Raw genomic sequence first — 22,636 nt, forward strand, 5'->3', positions numbered from 1 at the left:
TACAATTATGGCATGTAGCAGACGGCCTTGTTAGAGATCAACTGATGGATTTTACGATAGCTAGGCTGGAACTTACTTTCCAACTATCGATTAATAAACCGATCGTTTTTTTCGAAGGGATACTGGATAAAATAAATATACGCTCCATGTTAAATAACACTGAGCTTTATTACAAAAAGAAAAAATTACAGAAAACACTGAATCATGAGAATAAATATGAATATGTTAACTACGTTAAAAATAATTATGTAACGTAAATTTAATGGAATTATTGTGATGTAGCGCTCTCCGTGGAGCGTGCAAACTCACGTGTAAAAACAAACAGTGCTCTCGTAATGACAGCGGAAGACCGAAACCCGGAAAAACTGTCGGTGTGGATTTTTAAAGGACGAAAGTTTAATCGGCAAAAAGCAATGATCGCTCCAGAGGCGCTGTAGCATGGCTGACTTTGTGCCCCAAATTCCAACTTCCTAAGAATCTGTGAAAAAATATAATCTTACTGTAATGTGTATATGTGACATAAAGCTTTCATCTTCCTTATTTTTACTCCATTCTGATGTTCAGTGATGCACGGTTGATGAGTTCATTTCTTTATGTATACAAGATCATTTATCATTTCGGTTGTTGAGTAGACAAGTGGTGGCACCCCTGGTCTAACACAAAAAAAAGCTTAACCCAAAGTGCTTAGAAGATATCGCATTGCAGAATAACAGTCCCAGCTCTACACTTGACTCACAGAGGCAAATCATAAAGTACAAGCTGTCCACTAATCGTTAAATTACCCTGAGTAGGTGGGCTTACACCAGGGCACCGGCCCAGAAGGGGCAGCGCCGTCCCTGCCAAACTCTCACAAGCTCTTGGAAAGGCACTTGTAAATTGTACTGAGCAGACGGGTCAAGATTTTGATTTGGTTGCGACCCGGGCCGATAAATCTGGATGATATAAGCACGGGGACGGCCGACTCGCAGCAGCACACTCCCGCTCTTCCCCTCAGCTGCAGCTTCCGCAGAAGGCTACACGGAGGAAGAGAGAGAGAGAGATTGAAGGAGGCAAAAAAAAAAAAAACACGGACAATCAATAAATCAATATGTTTTGCACCAGCAAGCCAGGGTGCGCACACACACGCCCACACACACACACACGGACATGTGAACACACACTGTGACACAGAATGGAGCTGCATTTGCCAAAAGACATTTTATTGTTTTAGAGGGAGTGTGTTTCTTTCTTTCTCTCCCTTTTTTCACTCTTTCTATTACTGGTTTTGGATCATTAAGTCATTGATTTTTGTTTGGCTGTGTAAATGGTGGGCTGAGTCTCTGGGGAGAGGAGAGAGAGAGAGAGAGAGAGAGAGAGAGAGAGAGAGAGAGAGAGAGAGAGAGAGAGAGAGAGAGAGAGAGCCAGGCAGGACTCTGCTCGTAACAGACAGTCCAATCATCTCCTGAGACACACTGCAGCTTTCTTATGTCCTAAAAAAGCCAGAGTTCAGTTTACTGTGTTCAGGAATGAAGACTTGCAAAGTCACCGCTATACTTGTAGATATTTTCTCGCCCAAACTAACTATACGCCGATGCGTCCAGGGAATCGGATTTCCTCCAGGTTTTCCGGTTTCCTCCTAGCTATGATTAGCTGCCTCTAAATTGCTCTAGGTGTGAATCTGTGTGTCCCATGCAGAGTGTATTTCTGGTTAATGCACAGTGTTTCAAGGAATAGAGTTAGCATTCAACATTAATCTCCCTGGTCTGGTTCTGGGGGCTGCTTTTTTAAGGGTATTTTTTTCTCCAGACTGCCGCGCAGTACATTCAGTGCATTATGCAGAAATGACTAAGCCATGTCTCGATTTACAATGTATTCAAGTTACGGTGGTGTCATCGGAACGCATCTCCATCGTAAGTCGGGGACTACCTGCGCAATTAATTTCTGTGTTCCAGCTAACTGACAGTTACCCAGTAGCGACGAGTCGTTCATGAAGGTGACTCAGAAGAACGAGTCGTCTCGAAAAGTGATTCGTTCATTTTCTACTGGACGCAAATAAGCAAAGCATCGCAAAAACTCTGTAGGTTATGTACAGAAAACAGAATTAAGGGGTTCATCTCTGGTGTTCATCTGGTGGAGTCATCTGGTCCGAGTCGTTGTTTTATTTTTTTGTCACGTGACTCACAAAGACGCTACACGATGCAATATATCTTTTTTTTTTTTTTTTACAATAATGATGGGAGTCACATGACAAAAGAACTAATGACACGGACCAGAAGAAATGAGTGGTGATCTTCATTTGTCCTTAAAACTTTAGTCAAAGTTTGTGTATGTAGACGTATTGGAGGATCTGCTTATTGAAAAATTTAACATTTTATTTGAACAAAGCAACAAAATGAACTAAATGAGACAAAAAAATATTTGGTTATTTTGACGAATGAGATTCAAACAACCGAGTCACTAAAATGATCCGATCTTCCCATCATTGTTACCCAGATAACCCGCGAGTACATGTGCGTGTTGCATCCCAGTTCTTTCCGGTCATAAAGTCTGAAACGCTCGCACTCCTCCAAACCGTTCTCTCGCTCCTGTTTAACCTCACACAGGGAACTCGCTGTTCTCGGCCAGCTCTTGATTGCATATTTACCCGACACATTTTAGTTTTAAGTCTTAGGCATTAATAATGAAAATGATTCCCTTCAACGTACGGGAGCTCTGGCCAGCCGGCCGGCTTGGCTGCCCTCCCCGAGTTCATGGAAAAATGCTTCTGCAAAGGAGAGGAAGTAAATTAAAAAAGCTTTAGCTCTCAGAACACCCAGCGAAGAAAAGGACACTATTTCACTCGTCTTCCAAAGGTCAAAAATATTACAGTGTTGCCTTTCAGTGTTGCGATTCTCTCTCTCTCTCTCTCTCTCTCTCTCTCTCTCTCTCTCTCTCTCTCTCTCTCTCTCTCTCTCTCTCTCTCTTCCACTCCCTCACGCTCAATTTCTCTCTTCTTGGGGGGACTGTGTTTTAAATTATTTAAGATTTTAATCATCTTTCAGGACCCTGCAACCTCCCTCACAGGGAGCTTTGGGTAATGCAATGTGTAGACTCTAAATGAATAGAAGACTCGTCTGAAAGCACAGGGGAAGATAAGTGCACCCAAGAAACTGATTTCACTGACTCATGCTCTTTGTTATCCATTTTTCTTTGAAGGTGAACCGTTTGGTCCAAATTCTATTCTTTGCATCATGGGAGTTCGAGAAAGACAAAGATAGAGAGAAAGCTGTGGGATTTTCATCCTTGTGTATTTTCTTTTTTATATATATATATATATATATATATATATATATATATATATATATATATATATATGAAATGAATTGCCAGCCATTCAAGTATATATTGGAAAAAAAAAAAACCTGTGCCTTTCGAAATCAGAAAAGAGTGTCAGAGTTTAGAGTGTCAGAGGCAGACTCTGTCATGTGTAGGACACCGGTCCATACACACATTTTATACACACACACAATTGTAGCCAATGTACATAGAAACTGGAAGAAACCCACAAGTTGAGTTGACGTTTACTCAGACAGTGCGCGAGACAGAACCTCATTGTCTCAAGTGCTGCAAAAGAATATTTCGCGAGACGCATTTTTCACTTTTCTAACCGCTTTTCTTTAATACACATTATGAGCGCTAACCCTCTTGATAGATAGTTCAGAATACACAAGAACGAAATGCACTTTAGCATCTACCAGAAGTGCACACAGTAGCGACAAGATAAATGTGCAAGTATATGTACAGAATGTCATATATACTGTGTGGATAAATTCATGGGCTCATGAATATAGTATCCATAGAGTCCATATACAGAGTTAAGCATGTTCTCTCTGTATTCATGCAGGGCTGCATCTACACTCATCTGAATCACTTTTGCTCATCCACACCGAAATGCCTGAAAACGCTTACGTTCCTGTACTGCGCAAATCGTAATCCACGTGCATAAAAACCGAAACCGACATGAACACAAGGAGAGCTTCAATATAAATCGATAAGAACCGACTAGACTGAACACAGGGTTTAGTACTCTCTAAATGTTTGCTAGTAGCCTAGATGGAGATCGAGTCGACTTTTCCTAGTAGTGCAGAATCTCATCGCATTTTGGTCCTCCGAGGTGCATCGCAACCGTTTTCCCATTTAATATTCATCATGAGCGCTACCTTCTTACAGACTACGGAGAAACACCCGAGGCAGTAGCTCACAGAAAATAGCGTTTCTGAGGAGGAAGTCCAAAAAAGCTATACTAATCAGAATTATGGAGCATTATGACGCAAAGAACTGCCGCTGTGAACTATACACTAAACACTATTGTTTATTTTTTCATACTATCCAGAATTTGACAGCACATACAGTGTAATATATGGGCAAAAATAAAGAGATTTTGAATAATTCAGCCACAGGGGTGTTAATAACCTCAGGAACTGATGTAGGTGAGGAGGTTTGGAGGCCTGGGGTGCAGTCAGAGTTCCAATTCATCCCAAAGATTTTCAATAGGGTTGAGGTCAGGGCTCTATAGCAGGCCACTCAAGATCTTCTACAGCAACTCAAGTAAACAAGGAGCTGGAACAGGCTTGAAAAAGAACTACTTATAGCTGGAACGGTAGGGTGTCCAACTCATTTTGTCCATGTCGTGTATATTATATATGTAGTGTAAAGGACCTCATAAGTCCCTGTAAGGTGTAACTATGGAAACTGATACACACTGTAGATTCTTTTCATTATTCAATTCATAGAAAGTATAATCAACGCATTATATCTAGACAAGTATTCTACAGTCCTCAACGTTAATCAGAACGAACGATGCTACTGCACTGTATTTCCCCCGAAAAACCAAACGACAGCTGGTTTGTCTCCAAAGCGTAAATTAAAGTCAAACACCGCAAACCACAACCCAGTTTTTTTTTTTTTAAACTGCCGCAGACATATTGCTCCAAAAACGCTAGTAATCTCTTCAGAGCAGAATCTAGTCACAGATACCTTGTAAAGATGCCCTGAGAGCAGTCAGTGTCTAGCATGAGCAGCTGCTGTCACGTTCACACAATAACACACCTGTGAGAAGCCCTTGAATCTCACTCGTTTATACGACAAACAAGAAGGTTTTTTTTTTTTTTCCGTGGATGCATTCATTCCAACAATAACCTTCATGACAGATTTTGCAGATTCTTTAATAATTAGAACTGCAGACACATGCACACACTTGCTATATGTATGGAATGAGTCAAAGTTGTATTATTTTGGTACAGCAGATGTTTTAGACGTCTATTTATTTTTTTTTTTTTGCTCTAAAGAAATTGTAACCAATCAATCCCCAATTATCTTGCAGATACTTTTAACCAACCCCACTGCTTCCACAGTTTGATTGCACTTGTCAGGAAAGCAATCAAAATTAAATTTTTTTCTCCCCCATCAACCTACCAAAATAAATTTCTGGTTATAAGACTGACGAGAGCAGAGCAGCACACCAACAAAAAACAAGATGCATGACATTTAATAAATAAATATACATATATAACAGGTCAATCAATATGGGTTTTTCTCTGACCGATGGCCAATATATTATGCCGATTTTTTTGCCCGATGTTTTTTTTGTCCAATTTTTTTTTTCTCTTTCATCTCATCAAATCCAACAGTGAAGTAATAAGACGTGATACAGAAACACAAGCCTCTTCAATCAGTGCACTTGTTAGCAGGTTTTGGTCCCCGTGTCTACCTGTGGCCTATACAGTTCCAAAAAATGTTGATGTATGTTATTCTCACTCACTCTCCAAAAGCAGCGTCATATTTAAACAATAAAATATATATGGCTGCCAGGCGGTTTTTAAACGTCGGTTAGCTCTTGTCAGAGTCATCTGTTTTTTGGTCAACTCTGCAGGTTAAATTGCCGGGGGAGATCATGTGTCTTTGCAACTACGCAGACGTGACAGAAAAAAGCTACAGGAATCAGATAGCAATGATCAGTTTAATGATCAGGTGTAAACGCTGCTTGCTTTATATATATATATATATATATATATATATATATATATATATATATATATATATATATATATATATATATATATATATATATATTCACAGTTGTTGCTTTACTGGTTTCTCTGTTCGGATGCCGAATACAGACTACTGCCACCTGCTGGCATGGAAGAGTTATATGGACAAAGGTTTTTGGACATACGATTCCGTGATTTTGTGGCCTCCACTGTTGAACTAGATTTTGGAGTGTGCTTGTGGAGAGTTGGGCTCATTCACCTACAACGGGCTTAGTAAAGTCAGGCTCTGATGTAGGTGAGTTGAGGAGGTCTGGGGTGCAGTCAGGGATCCAAATGTGTTGAGGTCAATAGCAGGCCAATCAAGATCTTCCGTTTCATCACATCTTCATGCAGCCGGCTTTGCGAACAGGGGCATCGTCATGCTGGAACGGGTTTGACTCTCTTCAAGTTCAAGTGATGAAAGATGCAACGCTCAGAAATCCTGTACAATTATGTTTCCAACTTTGTGGTAAAAGTTTAAGAAGGAACCACACATGTCTGTAAAAAGTCTCAACACTTTTGTCTATGTAGTGTAACCAGATATTCAACGTATCACTGAAGCTATACATGATACGAGCAACTTCGAGACATAATCATGAAGCAGCTTATTTATCTATTCCTTTACAAATACATTCAGTAGAACATCTGCATGGATTTGCTGTCCGTCAGCGGAGTTTTTACTTGTCACACATGCTTTATTATTCTGATGGATTAGACAAGAACTCCAAGATAAAGACTGAGACGAAGTCCCTTCAGTATCCAGCTTCAATAATGAGGTTATTGAATTGCTTCAGCTCACGAAACCTTTAAACTGATATTTTCCTTTTGAAGGGAGGACGCATCTGTATCAAACAAAAGCCTGCCTTTTTATTTTGGCAATGCAAACTCACACACTCGCGGCTGACAGCTTGAACGCTACCGATAAAACAGAACAATTTATTGTTTAGACAACAAAAGCGAAAGCACTATAAAATATAGTATAAAAAAGTAATAGGAGAGCGTATTATTAACATTTTATTTGAGTTCTTTTCAGTGTATTTTGTGGCGACATTTTTTTAGGAACAGATCGTTCGATCGATTGGTTCTTATTTGCAACAAATGTAGCACAAAGGCATTGTTTTTACAGACTACACTCAACCCAGATGTGGTTGGAATTCATGCATTCATTAATTCATTTGTTTCGATGCACCTGATTGTTTATTTATGCATAACCTTCAGTGTCACTTTGTTTAAATACAAAATCTACGAAATAAAAATCAACTAAATCTTATTGATGTAATATACTTTTTTATTATTTCAAAGATAGAAGCAGGAAAAATGGGCAAGCGTGAGGATTTGAGCGAGTTTGACGGCTAGACGACTGGGTCAGAGCATCAAAACTGCAGCTCTTGTGTGATGTGTGATGAACTGCAGTAGTCAGTATCCATGTGGAGATCCAGCGACAGGACCCAGGTTCATTGATGCACGTGGTCGAAGCGAATGCTGGTCCGTGTGGACCGATCCAACAGACGAGCTGCTGTAGGTTTAGGGTTATATATTAGGCATGTGGTCATAAAGTTATGCCTGGTCAGTGTATATTTTGTTAAAGGCTTCATTGGCATGGCTTAAATTCATGCCAGCTATCTGATACATAAAGTGTACAGTATCTTTTTTTTTTTTTTTTTTTTTTTTACATCCTGCAACGAGGCCGCAAATCAAATCGAAACTGATAGCGCAACCAGGATCATAGATCATTGCGTCTGCTTATCATTCGGTCGCGGTCTCCAAAATTGCTCTGTCACCGAGATTGCCATTTTACTAATTATACATATAAGTCACGGTGTCCTCTGAAAACTGTCATTGTGGCTAAAAGCGCATTTTGTCTTCCTGAATGATGCAGCGATTCCGAAAAATCCTCATCAATCAACTTTTTGACGTGGACTAATCGCTGCAGCACAAACAGTATTTTTTTTCTCATAAGGCAGCAATTTCTTGAAATGTCCGCCGTAATCGGCGAGTGATCGGTAGCCATCAGACGAGGGAGAAGAACGATAGGCAGGTAGGCGTCGGAAACCGTTAGCGACGTAACGTGTTTAGCGAGTGGACAACGACGCGAGCTGAGAGATCGATTCTTGCGAGCATGCACTGTCTGTGTTCGCGCAACCCACTCACCAAATTAGCTTCGATTCTCCACTGTTCAGGTTCAATAGGAGCAGAAGGAAGCTCTTAGTGGTATCAGCTGTTTTTTTTTTCCTTCTATTATTATTATTCTCAATGGCTCTGCTGTCTGCATGTGTGTTTGTTCTATATTTAATCAGCCAGGCTGCTGATGGCTGATGATCGGATGAGGGAGAAAAGCCATGAGGAAGGATGATGGTGTGCATATATGCTTGTTTTAAACATGCTAGTATTGCTTCTGCATCGTAATCAATGAGGTTAGTTCGTGTCGTAATCCTTAGCTGGCAGTGGTTTGCTTTTTGCTGGTCTGTGATGACAGATGTCACAAAAAAATCATTCACGCTGTCATAAGTTGACACATGCAGAAAGTCTCAGGATGAATCCAAAGACACCCTAGAGCAAGGTTCTGAGGAAGTGTAAGACAAGCTTCTTTAAAAGAAATAAAAAAGAAAGAAAGAAAAAACTACACAGCATACGCAAACGGCCATTTTGTAAATAACTACTAATAATAATAGTTCATTAGCAAATTTCTCATAGACATTTCTTTAAAATAATACAGTATGAAGAATAAGGTCAGAGGTCATATCTCTGGGAGTCAATTTGGCATAGTAAACAATATTACATGGGGATTATACATATAGAAATAGGAGTTTTACATTAACAATGAACATGACAATGAGACAAGGCAAAAGTAGGTGGAAGCTGGTAAACTAAACAAGGGCTTAACTGAGACAAGGTGCACATGTAAGGTAATAGGGCAGGGACAGGATAGGGTGAAGACAGGACAAAAAAAGCTACTTGATTAAAAAAGCAGTGATGTCCATAAGAGCGTTTTTGTTCAAAGATATTGACACTGGTTTTCCAAGTGTCATCGAAGAAGCTTATTCTCACTGTGAGGACACGGTAATGTTTATCTTGATTCTCGCCATCATTTGCAAATGATCCGTTGGTAGTCTTAGACGTCACATCAAAGGTCACTTAGAGGATTAGAAAGCATGGCATTTGGGATGGCTTTTAAGATCATAACAGATTTTAAAGAAACCAGGTTAATCTGACCAGCTAACTCCTGCCAAAACACATTTCCAGAGAGTCAAACTGGGAGAACATTTTGCCAACTGATACTGTAGGTACTGGTGGAAAGGAAACAATTGGCAAAGATGGTCTACCGGACTGATCTGGCAGCTGCTAGATTTGCGGATTTTCTGGCTGGTCAGAAAAATAACAATTAAGAAGGATCCAGTTCACTGACACTAAACACATGCCCAAATAGTCAAACTGGTACATCAATTTGCCAGCAAACTGTTGACAGAGATGGTCTACCACTTTTTTGGAGCAGTCAGAATTGACGGAATTGGCAAAATCAGTCTGTGTTCTGGCAGCTGCAAGCCATTCAGAGTAAGGATCTCTGATCTAAAAATTGTTTGGTGGCAGTCAGAATTGCTAGTCAGCAAAGATTATGAAGAATCCTGCTTAGTCAGACAACCAGCACCTGCCTAAACAAATAGCCACATAGTCAAACTGGTTGACAATTTTGACAGTTGACTGGTGCTGGTAGAAAGGAAAAGTTTGCTTACCAGTTTAAAGAACTTGCCGTTTTCTAAAACCTGAAGTCCAGGAAGAGAAAAGATAGTCGGTCTACAGTTTTTTTGGGGGGGATTCAAATTTGCTGGTCATCGAAATAACAATTAAGAAGGATCCAGCTTAGACTGACAAGCTAGCACCTGCCTAAACACATGCCCAGATAGTCAACTGGTACACCATTTTGCCAGGAAATAGTTGGCAGAGATGGTCTACCAGTTTGACCAATTCAGCCTGTGATTTGGCAGCTGGTCTGCAGACAGACCAGCTGGAGCAGCCAGAATTGACGGTCAGCAAAGAAACTTTAGTGTTGAAGGAACTTTTCTTGGCATCCGGATCATGTTTTAGGCCTTTAAGAGTGAACTTGATTATGCCGAACGGCCTAGACTAGAACTTGAATTTGTATAACCAGCATAATAAAAGAATGAAAAGTGACAAGTCTCAATGGAGGACAAATTAATTGCATTGTGGTTAAAAACATTAATGCATAGTTTGTCAGGTGAAATGTCAATATTCCAGTAACACATTTGTATGTTTGGTTTGGTTCAGTTCCTATTACATTTGCGGCATTTGGCAGAGCGATTCAAACAGATTTAAACAGAGGTCTAGAGGCCGCTGTCGTGATGGCAGTGGACCGAAAGCCGGAAAAACTATCGGTATAGATCTTTGCCTATAACCGATAGTAAAAATTGTGTACTCATACGCTGATCTTTCCCTCGACCTCTCACTCATTCACCTCTAGCACAAGGTCACGTTCATGCACCCGAATCGAAAGCAGATCGCTGTTTTAGCTCAGATTGCCCCCTCCAGCCGTGCAGAAAAGATGGGGCAACAAATGAAAGCACCACTGTAAAACTCATAAATAATCTTCCACCAATTGCACAAGTGCACTTAGAGTCGTTTTTGTGCCAGGGTATTGTGGAGAGGATCAAAAAAGGCATTGGGGAAAGGAGAGTGGAATGAAAGGCAAGAGAGAGAGAGAGAGAGAGAGAGAGAGAGAGAGAGAGAGAGAGAGAGAGAGAGAGAGAGAGAGAGAGAGAGAGAGAGAGAGAGAGAGAGAGAGAGAGAGAGAGAGAGAGAGAGAGAGAGAGAGAGACTCCACTGTTTGATAAGTTTGGGGCTTGTTTTTCATTTTTTATTCATTAGATAAGTAAAAGCAAATACAGTGAAGGCAGGTCTGTGGTGCAGCGTGATTTATGCCTACTTCTGGGTAAGAATGTAGGATTTATGACCAAGCAAGAGCACTGCAAAATAAGCTGACAAACCCGAAAGAAAGAGAGTGAAAGAATAAAGCTGAAAGGCGGGAGGGAAAGAACTATATAACCAAATTGGGAATGCCTAAATGGAGAAATGGAAGAAAGGGTATAAACAAATTGGGGTGGCTTTCATAAAAAGAAAAAAGAAAGCAATAGATGGAAAGACTGGAAGAAGGAAGAATTTAAGTAAATCGGGGTTGCTTTCATGAGGAAAGGTGGCAAAGGAAGAAAATGAAGGAAGAAAGGGAGGAAGGAAAGAAGGAAGGTTGGTTATACAGTGAGGAAAATAAGTATTTGAACACGCTGCTATTTTGCAAGTTCTCCCACTTAGAAATCATGGAGGGTCTGAAATTGTCATCGTAGGTGCATGTCCACTGTGAGAGACATAATCTAAAAAAAAAATCCAGAAATCACAATATATGATTTTTAAACTATTTATTTGTATAATACAGCTGCAAATAAGTATTTGAACACCTGTCTATCAGCTAGAATTCTAACCCTCAAAGACCTGTTAGTCTGCCTTTAAAATGTCCACCTCCACTACATTTATTATCCTAAATTAGATGCACCTGTTTGAGGTCGTTAGCTGCATAAAGACACCTGTCCACCCCATACAATCAGTAAGAATCCAACTACTAACATAGCCAAGACCAAAGAGCTGTCCAAAGACACTAGAGACAAAATTGTACACCGCCACAAGGCTGGAAAGGGCTACGGGGAAATTGCCAAGCAGCTTGGTGAAAAAAGGTCCACTGTTGGAGCAATCATTAGAAAATGGAAGAAGCTAAACATGACTGTCAATCTCCCTCGGACTGGGGCTCTATGCAAGATCTCACCTCGTGGGGTCTCAATGATCCTAAGGAAGGTGAGAAATCAGCCCAGAACAACACGGGAGGAGCTGATCAATGACCTGAAAAGAGCTGGGACCACCGTTTCCAAGGTTACTGTTGGTAATACACTAAGACGTCATGGTTTGAAATCATGCATGGCACGGAAGGTTCCCCTGCTTAAACCAGCACATGTCCAGGCACGTCTTAAGTTTGCCAATGACCATTTGGATGATCCAGAGGAGTCATGGGAGAAAGTCATGTGGTCAGATGAGACCAAAATAGAACTTTTGGGTCATAATTCCACTAAACGTGTTTGGAGGAAGAAGAATGATGAGTACCATCCCAAGAACACCATCCCTACTGTGAAGCATGGGGGTGGTAGCATCATGCTTTGGGGGTGTTCTTCCGCACATGGGACAGGGCGACTGCACTGTATTAAGGAGAGGATGACCGGGGCCATGTATTGCGAGATGTTGGGGAACAACCTCCTTCCCTCAGTTAGAGCATTGAAGATGGGTCGAGGCTGGGTCTTCCAACATGACAATGACCCGAAGCACACAGCCAGGATAACCAAGGAGTGGCTCTGTAAGAAGCATATCAAGGTTCTGGCGTGGCCTAGCCAGTCTCCAGACCTAAACCCAATAGAGAATCTTTGGAGGGAGCTCAAACTCCGTGTTTCTCAGCGACAGGCCAGAAACCTGACTGATCTCAAGAAGATCTGTGTGGAGGAGTGGGTCAAAATCCCTCCTGCAGTGTGTCCAAACCTGGTGAAACACTACAGGAAACGTTTGACCTCTGTAATTGTAAACAAAGGGTCCTGTAACAAATATTAACATTGACTTTCTCAGGTGTTCAAATACTTATTTGCAGCTGTATCATACAAATAAATAGTTTAAAAATCATACATTGTGATTTCTGGCTTTTTTTTTTAGATTATGTCTCTCACAGTGGACATGCACCTACGATGACAATTTCAGACCCCTCCATGATTTCTAAGTGGGAGAACTTGCAAAATAGCAGGGTGTTTAAATACTTATTTTCCTCACTGTATCTTCCTAAGGATATAAGGAAGGAATGAAGAAAGGAAGGAAGAAAGGAAGGAAGGATATAACTTTCGTTTAACCTATTATTAGGAAGGATAAAAGAAAGAAAAGAAAAAAAGACAGAAAGAAAGGCATGAGCAATAAATGTGTGTATGTAGGAAGGAAACAGGGAAGGAAATTCTTTCACATAGTGGCTAATTGGAATGAATGAATGAATGAATGAATGAATGAAGGAAGGAAGGAAGGAAGGAAGGAAGGAAGGAAGGAAGGAAGGAAGGAAGGATGGATGGATGGATGGATGGATGGATGGATGGATGGATGGATGGATGGATATACCCAAAGTGAGGTTTTTCCATGGCAAGGGAGACAGACGGACGGACGGACGGACGGACGGACGGACGGACGGACGGACGGACGGACGGACGGACGGACGGACGGACGGACGGACGGACAGACAGACAGACAGACAGACAGATAGATAGATAGATAGATAGATAGATAACCAAGAAGGTTAGTAGGAAGTAAAGACGAAAGGAAGTTCTTTCCCATATTGGCTTCTTCCTTATAAGGAAGAAGTGAAGAAAAGAAAATCTCATCAAAATGCAGGTTTCTTTTATAGGAAAGTTTAAAGAAAGTACCCAAAGTGAAGGAAAGGGAAGGAAGGAAGGAAGGAAAGGAGGAAGGAAAGAAGGAAGGAAGGAAGGAAGGAAGGAAGGAAAGAAAGAAAGAAAGAAAGAAAGAAAGAAAGAAAGAAAGAAAGAAAGAAAGAAAGAAAGAAAGAAAGAAAGAAAGAAAGGAGGAAAGGAGGAAAGGAGGAAAGACAGAAGGAAGTTCATTCACAGAGAATAAAGAAATGAATGTAGGATAGAAGCAAGAAAGGAAAAGACAGTATTGTAGATGGAGTAAAAAATATAAAAATAAATAAATAAATAAATAAATCCATTATTCCTTCCACCTCGCTTCAGTCATCTCCCTCACTCCTTTATTTTATTTTCTCTTGTCAGATCAATGTTGTCTTCTTACTGCTCTTGTTCTAATCACCAGAGGCAGCTTATTGAAGCTGTTTATTGCTTTCATATGTGTAATCCTATTGCGATTGACAGATGATGCGTAACCTGATTTCATAATAGATTAGTTCAGGATTAATAAATTAATCTCACACACTGATACACCATACGGTATAGTTTTATTCTCCGCGTACGCTTTTATGCAGAATTATATATTTTTTTTGCGCCTAATGTTAAAAGTAATTACGCACCCTCGGCGAGATCGTATCGATCAGGCTTGTGATCCATAACTTGGCAGGATATGACTAAATTAAGGGTCGCCTTCTTGCATTTCCTCTCCGAGCGTTGCGGTTAAATCGGCAGCAAGACGCAGGCAGAGAGTCGTGACCAAAAACTCATCCGCCAGTCAGTAAAGCAGTGTATCAGCAATGCTGAATCCTCTATAGCCACGATGTTCGTCATACCATCCGAGCCGAATAATGAGGCGGTGTTTTAGAGTGCAGCTGTTACCCTGAGGCCTCTATGCAAAGCAAGGCCACGTTCTCTCGAAAAGCCCCGCGAGAAGTTTTCTCTCATTTGCCTTTACTCTAGTAAAATTGTCTCATTTTGGTCCGACACAATTTACGGGGCCTGGTTCCAAACGTGTGCTATATTTTACACTTCTCAGCCTTTAATTGAACCCTTTGGACGCTGTCGAGGTGCAGGATGGTTTCGCTGGTGGGTGAAGATCGGCAGGCTTTACAGCGGGCTGATGTAGGAGACATGGGGATTGTAAGAGTTTCTGCATGTCATTTCCGAAAGGGTTACGACGAGCCACAGGCTTTTGAGAGTTTAAAGATTTATCTTAGGATACACTCGTGTATAAAAAAAAAAAAAAAGGGGGGATAGGGAGTTGAAATGAACACGAGTTACGAGCAGTTTCGAAACGCAGCTAAATCCAAATTACAGCTGACACCCGTCTGCACTGGATGAGACGCAGCAGAAATAAAAAAAATATTAAAAAGGGGGGGAAACAACTTATTTGGATTTTATTAAGAAGAACTTGTTGTAGTATTTTGAAGCAAATGATCACTTTGTCTCTCAACTCAGCCAATGGCTTGTGTGTTCTGTGCTCATAGTGATTGTTATAGAAGTGTGTGTGTGTGAGAACAGGAGCCAGACAAGCAAATTCATAATTTATTTTATTTTTTTATTTAGTATTTTTTTTGTCCTGGCTCACAATGCACTCTGTCTCCAAAAGAAAAGAGAGAGCGAGAGAGAGAGAAAGAGAGAGAGAGAGAGAGAGAGAGAGAGAGAGAGAGAGAGAGAGAGAGAGAGAAAAAATCTCCCAAATCGGATAAAAAATGTGTAGCAGATATTTAATAAATCAGACTTTTGCTGAAAAACATCTGCACTCGCTAATGAAGTTATTTTAGTGAATAAATAGGAAGAAATGAGGGGTGTGTGAATCGGCTGCTAAGATGACATGCCCATCTTGATACGCGATTAACGATTAAAAAAAAAGGCGTGGATTCGTTATAATCGGATTTAGAACTTAGTAAATTAAGTAGAATTTAGTAAAACGTTGTGTGAGGCCACGCCCCCTTTTCTAGCATTGAGAATGCATGTATGACTACGTATGTAGACGTGTTGAACATTTTTACATTTTTATTTATTTGATTTCTGATCAAAGGAATGAAGTGAACTAAATGACTCAAAACAATTCATTCATTCAAAATCATTTTGATGAACGAGATTCAAAGAACCGAGTCAGTAAAATGATCCGATCTTCCCATCACTTGTGCATTCGTCTGCGTTTCATCCACACGTGTTTGTTGTCCTGTAGTTGATTTCATTCATTTTATTACATTTTGAGTATTTAAAATGAGCTTGAAACAAAAATGCAGGAAGGATGAAACTAAACAAGGATCTTAGGTATCATGAGGAAGAACCCTTTAGACTCAAAAACACTTCTGAGTTTGTTTGCTATGAATTAGAATCTGTCGCACCAAACCGTAGTTATTAGCTTTTCATCGATGGAGACTTAAGTGTGTGAGGAGTGTGGCTGTAAACTGGTGCTATCAAAAAGTTTGGAGACTCTTCTGTTCAGAAGAAAGTTCAAAGGTTCCACTCTTATCACCTTCAAAATATTCCCCTAGCACAGCAATGCAGCGCTCCCAGCGTTCCTGCCACTGCTGGAATACGTCCTTGGAAGACTTCTTTTCAAAGCTTGTCAAACACCTTCTGTAATTTGCGCCAGATCTCCGCAATAGTGTCAAAAACAGCGACCTTTGAGTCGGATCTTCATCAAGTCCAGAGGATCCAAATCCGGTGAGTAGATTGGGTGCATAAATGAGATCATGCGTATCGTTCATCCGACGATCATCATGCACAAGTTGCTGAATGGTTTCGACATTTACGGGTTAGAGGGCTTAGAGCTCGTCAAAGTTCTTCCTGATCTCTCGTCCTCTTCCAGCGATGTTCTTCCGCTCTTGAATCGCGGCGTGCATTATCGCCGTATGTCAACGAATGACTCGCAATTGGTCTCAGGATCTTCAGGTTTTAGTCTGGATTCAGGTTTGAAATTAAGTTCACATTTCTTATGTTTCTTCCTTTTGTATATTTGCACTTTCCCAATTCTATTAGTGGACAAACTGTTCTAAGCAACTGCAGTCCTAAAGCTGAAAAGCCACAATGTAGCTTCCAATCACAGTGTCCATAAACCTTTAACATAGAACCATATCAAGTAAATGTCAAGTCACATATCAATAATCCGCATCACTAGTAATTAGCACGTGTAGATTTACAGAACCGAATCGGCCTCGCTGACAGTACGGAGTTCCTCTTGCTGAAGGGCTTAACGAAAAATTCCTGTTGAAACCTGGACAGAAAAGGTGAAACTGTGAAACCGAGATTCATCAGCCGAGGAGGAGAGAGAGAGAGAGAGAGAGAGAGAGAGAGAGAGAGAGAGAGAGAGAGAGAGAGAGAGAGAAGACAAGTTGCATGTTGCTCAGACAGCTGATGTATCCGCGGCTATGAAAACAGAAAAGAGAAAGTATAACCCGTGTTCCTGTGCGCTGCGTGCCCGTTTCCATAATCCATAAAGCTCAACCGAGTCTCGCAGAGATCCTTACGGCAAGACAAGGCCTCCCTGGGGGTGGACAGAATGGAGTAATGCCGTGTTTGTGTGTGTGCATGTGTGTGTGTGTGTGCACACTGCTTTCACTATTGTGCGTTATTGTGATATTTCTGTGTTACTTGAGGAAATCCTGATGGCCGTGTGTGCGCCTGTGTGTGCGAGTTTGAGTTTATACCCGAGTATTTGTATGTAATCCTTTGTCTCCACTCATGTTTCCTGATGTTTCTTTGTGTAAAATCGAGGCACAGAAAGAATTTTTTTGGCTCCTACAACACAGTAAAATAGAAGAGTCGCCTGTTGTGGCCTGACTTGCTCAATGCTGCCATCTTGCTGTAAATGCTGAAATAAAGCTGGAAAAAAAGCAGCAGTTACACCAGATTACCTCACAAGCATCGTCTCCCATATAAGCGAAAAGCGAGGTTAAAGCAATGCTGGGGCAAGAGTGTGGAGTGTAAAACATTAAACATGGTATTTCCATTTCATGACTTATCAAATGGCTATTCAGTATCCAAAGGTTTACACTCAAACAAAGCAAATGGCCTCCTGTTATATCGATTTGCCAGCTGACTAACTGGTTACCAGTCAGTTTTGTTACAAATAAACAAATTGTTAAAATGTTTATTCATTACCAATAATAGAAGTTACCAAGCTACAGTTTAGTAAATCAGCTTACTTTTGGGACAATTGGAGTGAGAGGGATGGGGGGAGGTGAGGGTGGGATATTTGGGAGATTGGGGTGGAACTCTGAGTGAAGTTGGGGTAAATTGATGTGTTTTTGGAGAGATGGGGTGGTTTTAGGGAAGATGGGGTGGGTTTGGTGGATCTTAGGGGGGTTTTACTGGAGATCAGGGGTGTTTTGTCGGAGATCAGGGTGGAATTTGGTGGAGGTTTCGGTCAAGATCAGGTGGGGTTTGGAGAAGATTGGTGAAATTTTAGTGGAGCTCAGGGTGGTTTTGGGAAAGATGGTGGTGGTTTTGGTGAACATTTGTGTAGTTTTTGGGGAGATCAAAATGGTTTTGGGAGATATGGTGTTTTTTTGGGGGGAGGAGTAGATTTGTGAGGGATGTGGATGGTTTTGGAGGAGAAAACAGTAGATTTGTGGGGGATGTGGGTGGTTGTAGGCTTGGGGTAGATGGGGTGGGTTTCGGGGGGACGTTGTGGGCGGGCTGGCAGCTGAATTGTTATGTGTGACCTTGGTCTGCTCCCAAATTTTAGTCCCGATCAACCATTCTTTATCCTGTCTCAATCTCTTTCCCTCTTTTCATCTCTCACCCCTCCCTCCTTTTTCTCTTGTGCTATCAGCAGGCACGGAAAAAAATAAATAATGCATCAAAATGCATTAAATTTGTTCGCCAGGCTTTAAGGGCAAAAATAAAGGGAGCTGAAGGAGGAGAAAGAATAAACAGTCTGTGTGTATCTGTGTCTCTGTGTGCAATTAAAGTGTAAAGAGCATTACGGCGAAAGGCATTAAAACATTATTGAAACCTTCTGACCAATCAGAATCGAGAATCCTACAACAATAGAGAAATTAAGGTAGCTAATTCGGGAAAGTTGAATACGTTTAGTGACATTAGTACATTACGTTACGTGTTCTTCATCCACATGGTTTGATTCATGTAGCTTTTGATTCGGAAAAAAAATTGACACAAAGATCGAAGCTATAAAAATTCTAGAAATGCAAAAAAAACTGATTAAAAAAAACTAAAAAACATGCTCTAAAACGAGAAAAATAAATAGATGTCATTCAAATATCGAGAAAAATATTAGAAATCCACATGTATATTGTTGCAATTAAATATTTTTTTAATTATTTCTTAAGGACATAACATTATTTTGATTCGGATCAAAAAAATTGATATAGAGGATGGTGGAAGAGGCGGACTCACCCTGGAAAAGACCACCACCACAAGGCGAGACATGTTGAGACACTGATTAATAGGCGATCAATCGGAATGGCTTTCCATTGTGTTCAATTTGCTGCCCATTTTTACATCACTGCTAATTGATATCCATAAAAGCGCGTTGTTGTGAAATTTAACATGATTTTCAGTATTGTATTGTCATTCCTTTAGTGCACAAAACTCACATGTACACACATTAGTATTTTTGTAATTTTACTTTAAAACTGACCTTTATGCGGCAGATCGCAGGGAAATGTACGTATATTTGATGTGTTGTTTCATATAGATCAGATTGATTGTGTGACTCAAGCAGAGAAAAGCTGTTGCTATTAAACATTGTTTACTAAATCAGCGGAGTCGGTGTGACGGTGAAGGAACGTTTGTGAAGAAATTTCATGCTCCCTTGTAAAAGTCTTTTTGAGTATTTTTTTAATACAAAAATACAGTGGTTTATTTTGATACCTGGTTTGGCTGCTGCATTTTGTGGTTTATTTTGATACACTTAAAGTTCAGGTATTTGGTATTTTATTTTTAAATACATTTTGATGTTTCTTTGCTCAACCCTGACTGCCAGGGTTCATCCGACAAGCCCCCCTCCCCCATCTCCGCCCCTCCCCTCTGGCAGCGTGGCGATTGGCATTATTAAAAATTGATTGGTGCCGACCGCTCAGCGGTGTGCATGTATTATTGAGGTGGAGTTGGTCCGGAACCTGCCACGAGTGACGGAAGAAAAATGAAACGCTTTTAAATGGCGCGAGGCTTTCACATGGCGCTGCTTTCAGTCTGGAAATTAAACCTAGCAAACACACACACACACACACACACACACACACAAACCAAGCTGTCCGTTGACACTCACTCACACATGCCTATGTGTATGCATTTGACATATGGCGCACCCACGCTCTGTCGTTCTCTTTTATTACTAACTCTCTAAATCCCTGCTTACACACACACACACACACACACACACACACACACACACATGTGCACATGTGCACATACACACACAGCTGAGGCATCATCACTAAGACATATCTGAACTGTATAAATGTGTATGAATGCTGCACCTGTCCCTTTCTGTTCGCTCTGAAATCTAACATCTGGCTCTTTCTGTTTTTCTCTATTTCTTTTTTTTCTCTCTCTCTTTCTCTCTTCCTCGTCTTTTCTCTCCTTCCTCCATCTCTCTCTTCTGCTGCACAGATGAACAGGCCGATCCAGGTGAAACCCGCCGACAGCGAGAGCAGAGGAGGTAGCGTCACGTTTCGTTCTCTCTTCCTTTTCCTTTTGTTCATCCGCGTCACCTTAAATCAGCGTCATTATTACTAACAGACATCGGCGCCAGGCTTTGATCGTAAGTGTCATATTTAATGGCACGCCTCGATCAGAGACGACTGGGCTACAGGACCCAAAGGAGGCCAGACCGCTGTTTAGTCACGTTGCATACACGCTCTTTATGTGGTATTAAAGAAAAAACTCACAAAGATGCCTGGGTTTTGAGGTACTTTTGATAGTTTTTCCACTTGCACTCTGAAATATTTCTATACTGATACAAATTTCCCCATAAGGAACGATATAAAGTGGGATAATCCGTCCACTAAAATGAAAATACAACCAATATGCACTAATATAATTTAGTTTTTAGCATTTAATAATGGTGCCTTAACCTCTAAAAGAGGAACACATGATCTTTACTGGGTACTTTACCTTTGAGAAGAGTGAATGCTGGCATGATGGAGATGACGTTCGGAGAAGAAGGATGGAGAATTATCTTTTGGAAGAAGACGAATCTCATTCCACTACGATTCCACTATGGCAGACTGTCACCCGAAACACTGTTATTACTTTTTTTTTTTCTCCTTTTTGATACACTTTTCTTTGTTTCACTGCTTTTACTACTTTCACCTTTTTTAACCTAAAAGAATTTAGCACACGAGATTCAGATGATTAGTATTCAAAAGTTTTATGCGTAAACCGATATGAAAATTTGTATGAATTTCTAATCAGATTCTGACTGAAACTTATTCATGGCGCATTCAGAGGTACCGCCATGCTTTTGACTTATTTTCTCTTATTTACCTGAACAAGTGAGGAATTTAACTGAAATATTCAAGATTTCAATAAAATAAAAATTAGATGCTGTGGCATAATTGGTAAGAAAAAAATTTATTTTAATAGTAAATCGATCATTAATTTCATGCGGAGAGAAAATCTGCCGCTGCCGTTTGAAACCATTACTAGCTTACTCTGAGTCTGAAAACAGCATCATTTAAGAACACTTTTTTTTTAAAACAACTAACACTAATGACCCAACAAATGTCAATGTATAAACAAAAATTTGTGGATTCGTATGTGCGTTTTTTTTTAACATCCCATTCCACATTTGTTTGTCAGATTAACCTCCACTCTTCTGGGAAGATGTTCCACTAGATTTTGGAGTATGATTCTGGAGTTTTGTGCTCTTTCAGTCGCAAGTTAGTCACTAAAGTAGAGTGAGGGGGGCTTTGATGGAGTAAGCTTTCTAACGTTGTCCGTTGTCCGGGATGCGTTTATTTTTTCCCCTCACATTATTTATACTTTATAAATTTTTTTTACTCAGCAACGGACATGATTTAAAATGTAGATAACTACAATACGTCAAACAAAACCTGCTTTAAAAGTCAAAGTAAAATTACAGTTTTTAAAAACTACTTTAGAAAGTAGAAGTAATTGTTACTTTCTACCTCCATACGCCATACAGTATTGAGTATACCCTCTTAACCAGCATTGCCAAAGCACTCTGGAATCTCAATCATAACACATTATAGCACTCAAAAAAAGGTAAAGTTCTGGAACAGGTGAAGTTCAAGAAAATTTAAAATTGTATATTATTGCATCCAAAAACATCCAATACAATTGTGTGCCTTCAACTTTGTGGTAATAGTTTTTGGGAAAACCATATATGGGTGGAAAAGATCAGGTGTCCCAATGCTTTTGTTTATATCGTGTATATGTGCATCTACAAAATCTACATTTAGTTGAGTTTTTTTTCTCCTAAAAGTGCAAAAAGAGCAATTGAGAAACCTGTATTTAAAGATCACCTTCCAGTTTCCCTGAAAACAAAAACACGCTGTGAAAACAACTGCTGCATTATGGATTTCATTTGCATTTCATCTCACACGTGCTAAATAAAAGTCCAACTCGAAAAAAAATTACGACTAGGAAAACAAAGCCGATCTTTATTTGTAGCCTACAGCCATTCGAACAGCTGTGCTTGTTAAAACTACACTTTTTCCCCTTTTTCAGCACCAAGCCAGGATAAAGGAGAAAATAAAACTTATTTCTGTCTTCTTTTTTTTTTCCCCCATTCAAATATATATTGCATACATATTTCAGAGAGCAATGCAGGAAAAGTTATGAAAGGCTTTTAACAAAACATGTAAGTTGATACCGAAGGTTTTATGAAACTTTATGAAAGTTTTTATGACTTGAGTTTTTATATGGAAGAGAGAATCACCTCCCTAAGTTGATGGATTGAGATAATGCTGTTCTCCTTTTGTTCTCCATAACGTGCTTGTTTTTTACATTATTACCTTTCCTTCCAGCACATCCAAGACGCATGTCAGAAAGTTGTAGATGGTGCACACAGGGTTTCATCAGGGCGTTTATACATCAACGTGCGTTTGATTAACACTACGGTTTAAAGGCACTTAAATCATT

The 22,636-nt window shown here is 40.2% G+C and overlaps 1 protein-coding gene across 14 annotated transcripts in view; it reads left to right on the plus strand.

Moving 5' to 3' along the window:
* The window catches only part of celf4 (CUGBP, Elav-like family member 4), a 100,026-nt gene that overhangs the window by 57,485 nt on the left and 19,905 nt on the right, over positions 1–22,636 (plus strand). For all 14 annotated transcript variants that reach the window (XM_083564148.1, XM_083564155.1, XM_083564159.1 and 11 more), the window contains exon 3: positions 20,141–20,189. In XM_083564148.1, the coding sequence (XP_083420274.1) occupies positions 20,141–20,189 (49 nt within the window). The remainder of the gene's footprint in view (positions 1–20,140; positions 20,190–22,636) is intronic.

The sequence above is a fragment of the Silurus aristotelis genome, assembly GCF_946808225.1.
Source record: "Silurus aristotelis genome assembly, chromosome: 16".
Classification (NCBI taxonomy): Eukaryota; Metazoa; Chordata; class Actinopteri; order Siluriformes; family Siluridae; genus Silurus; species Silurus aristotelis.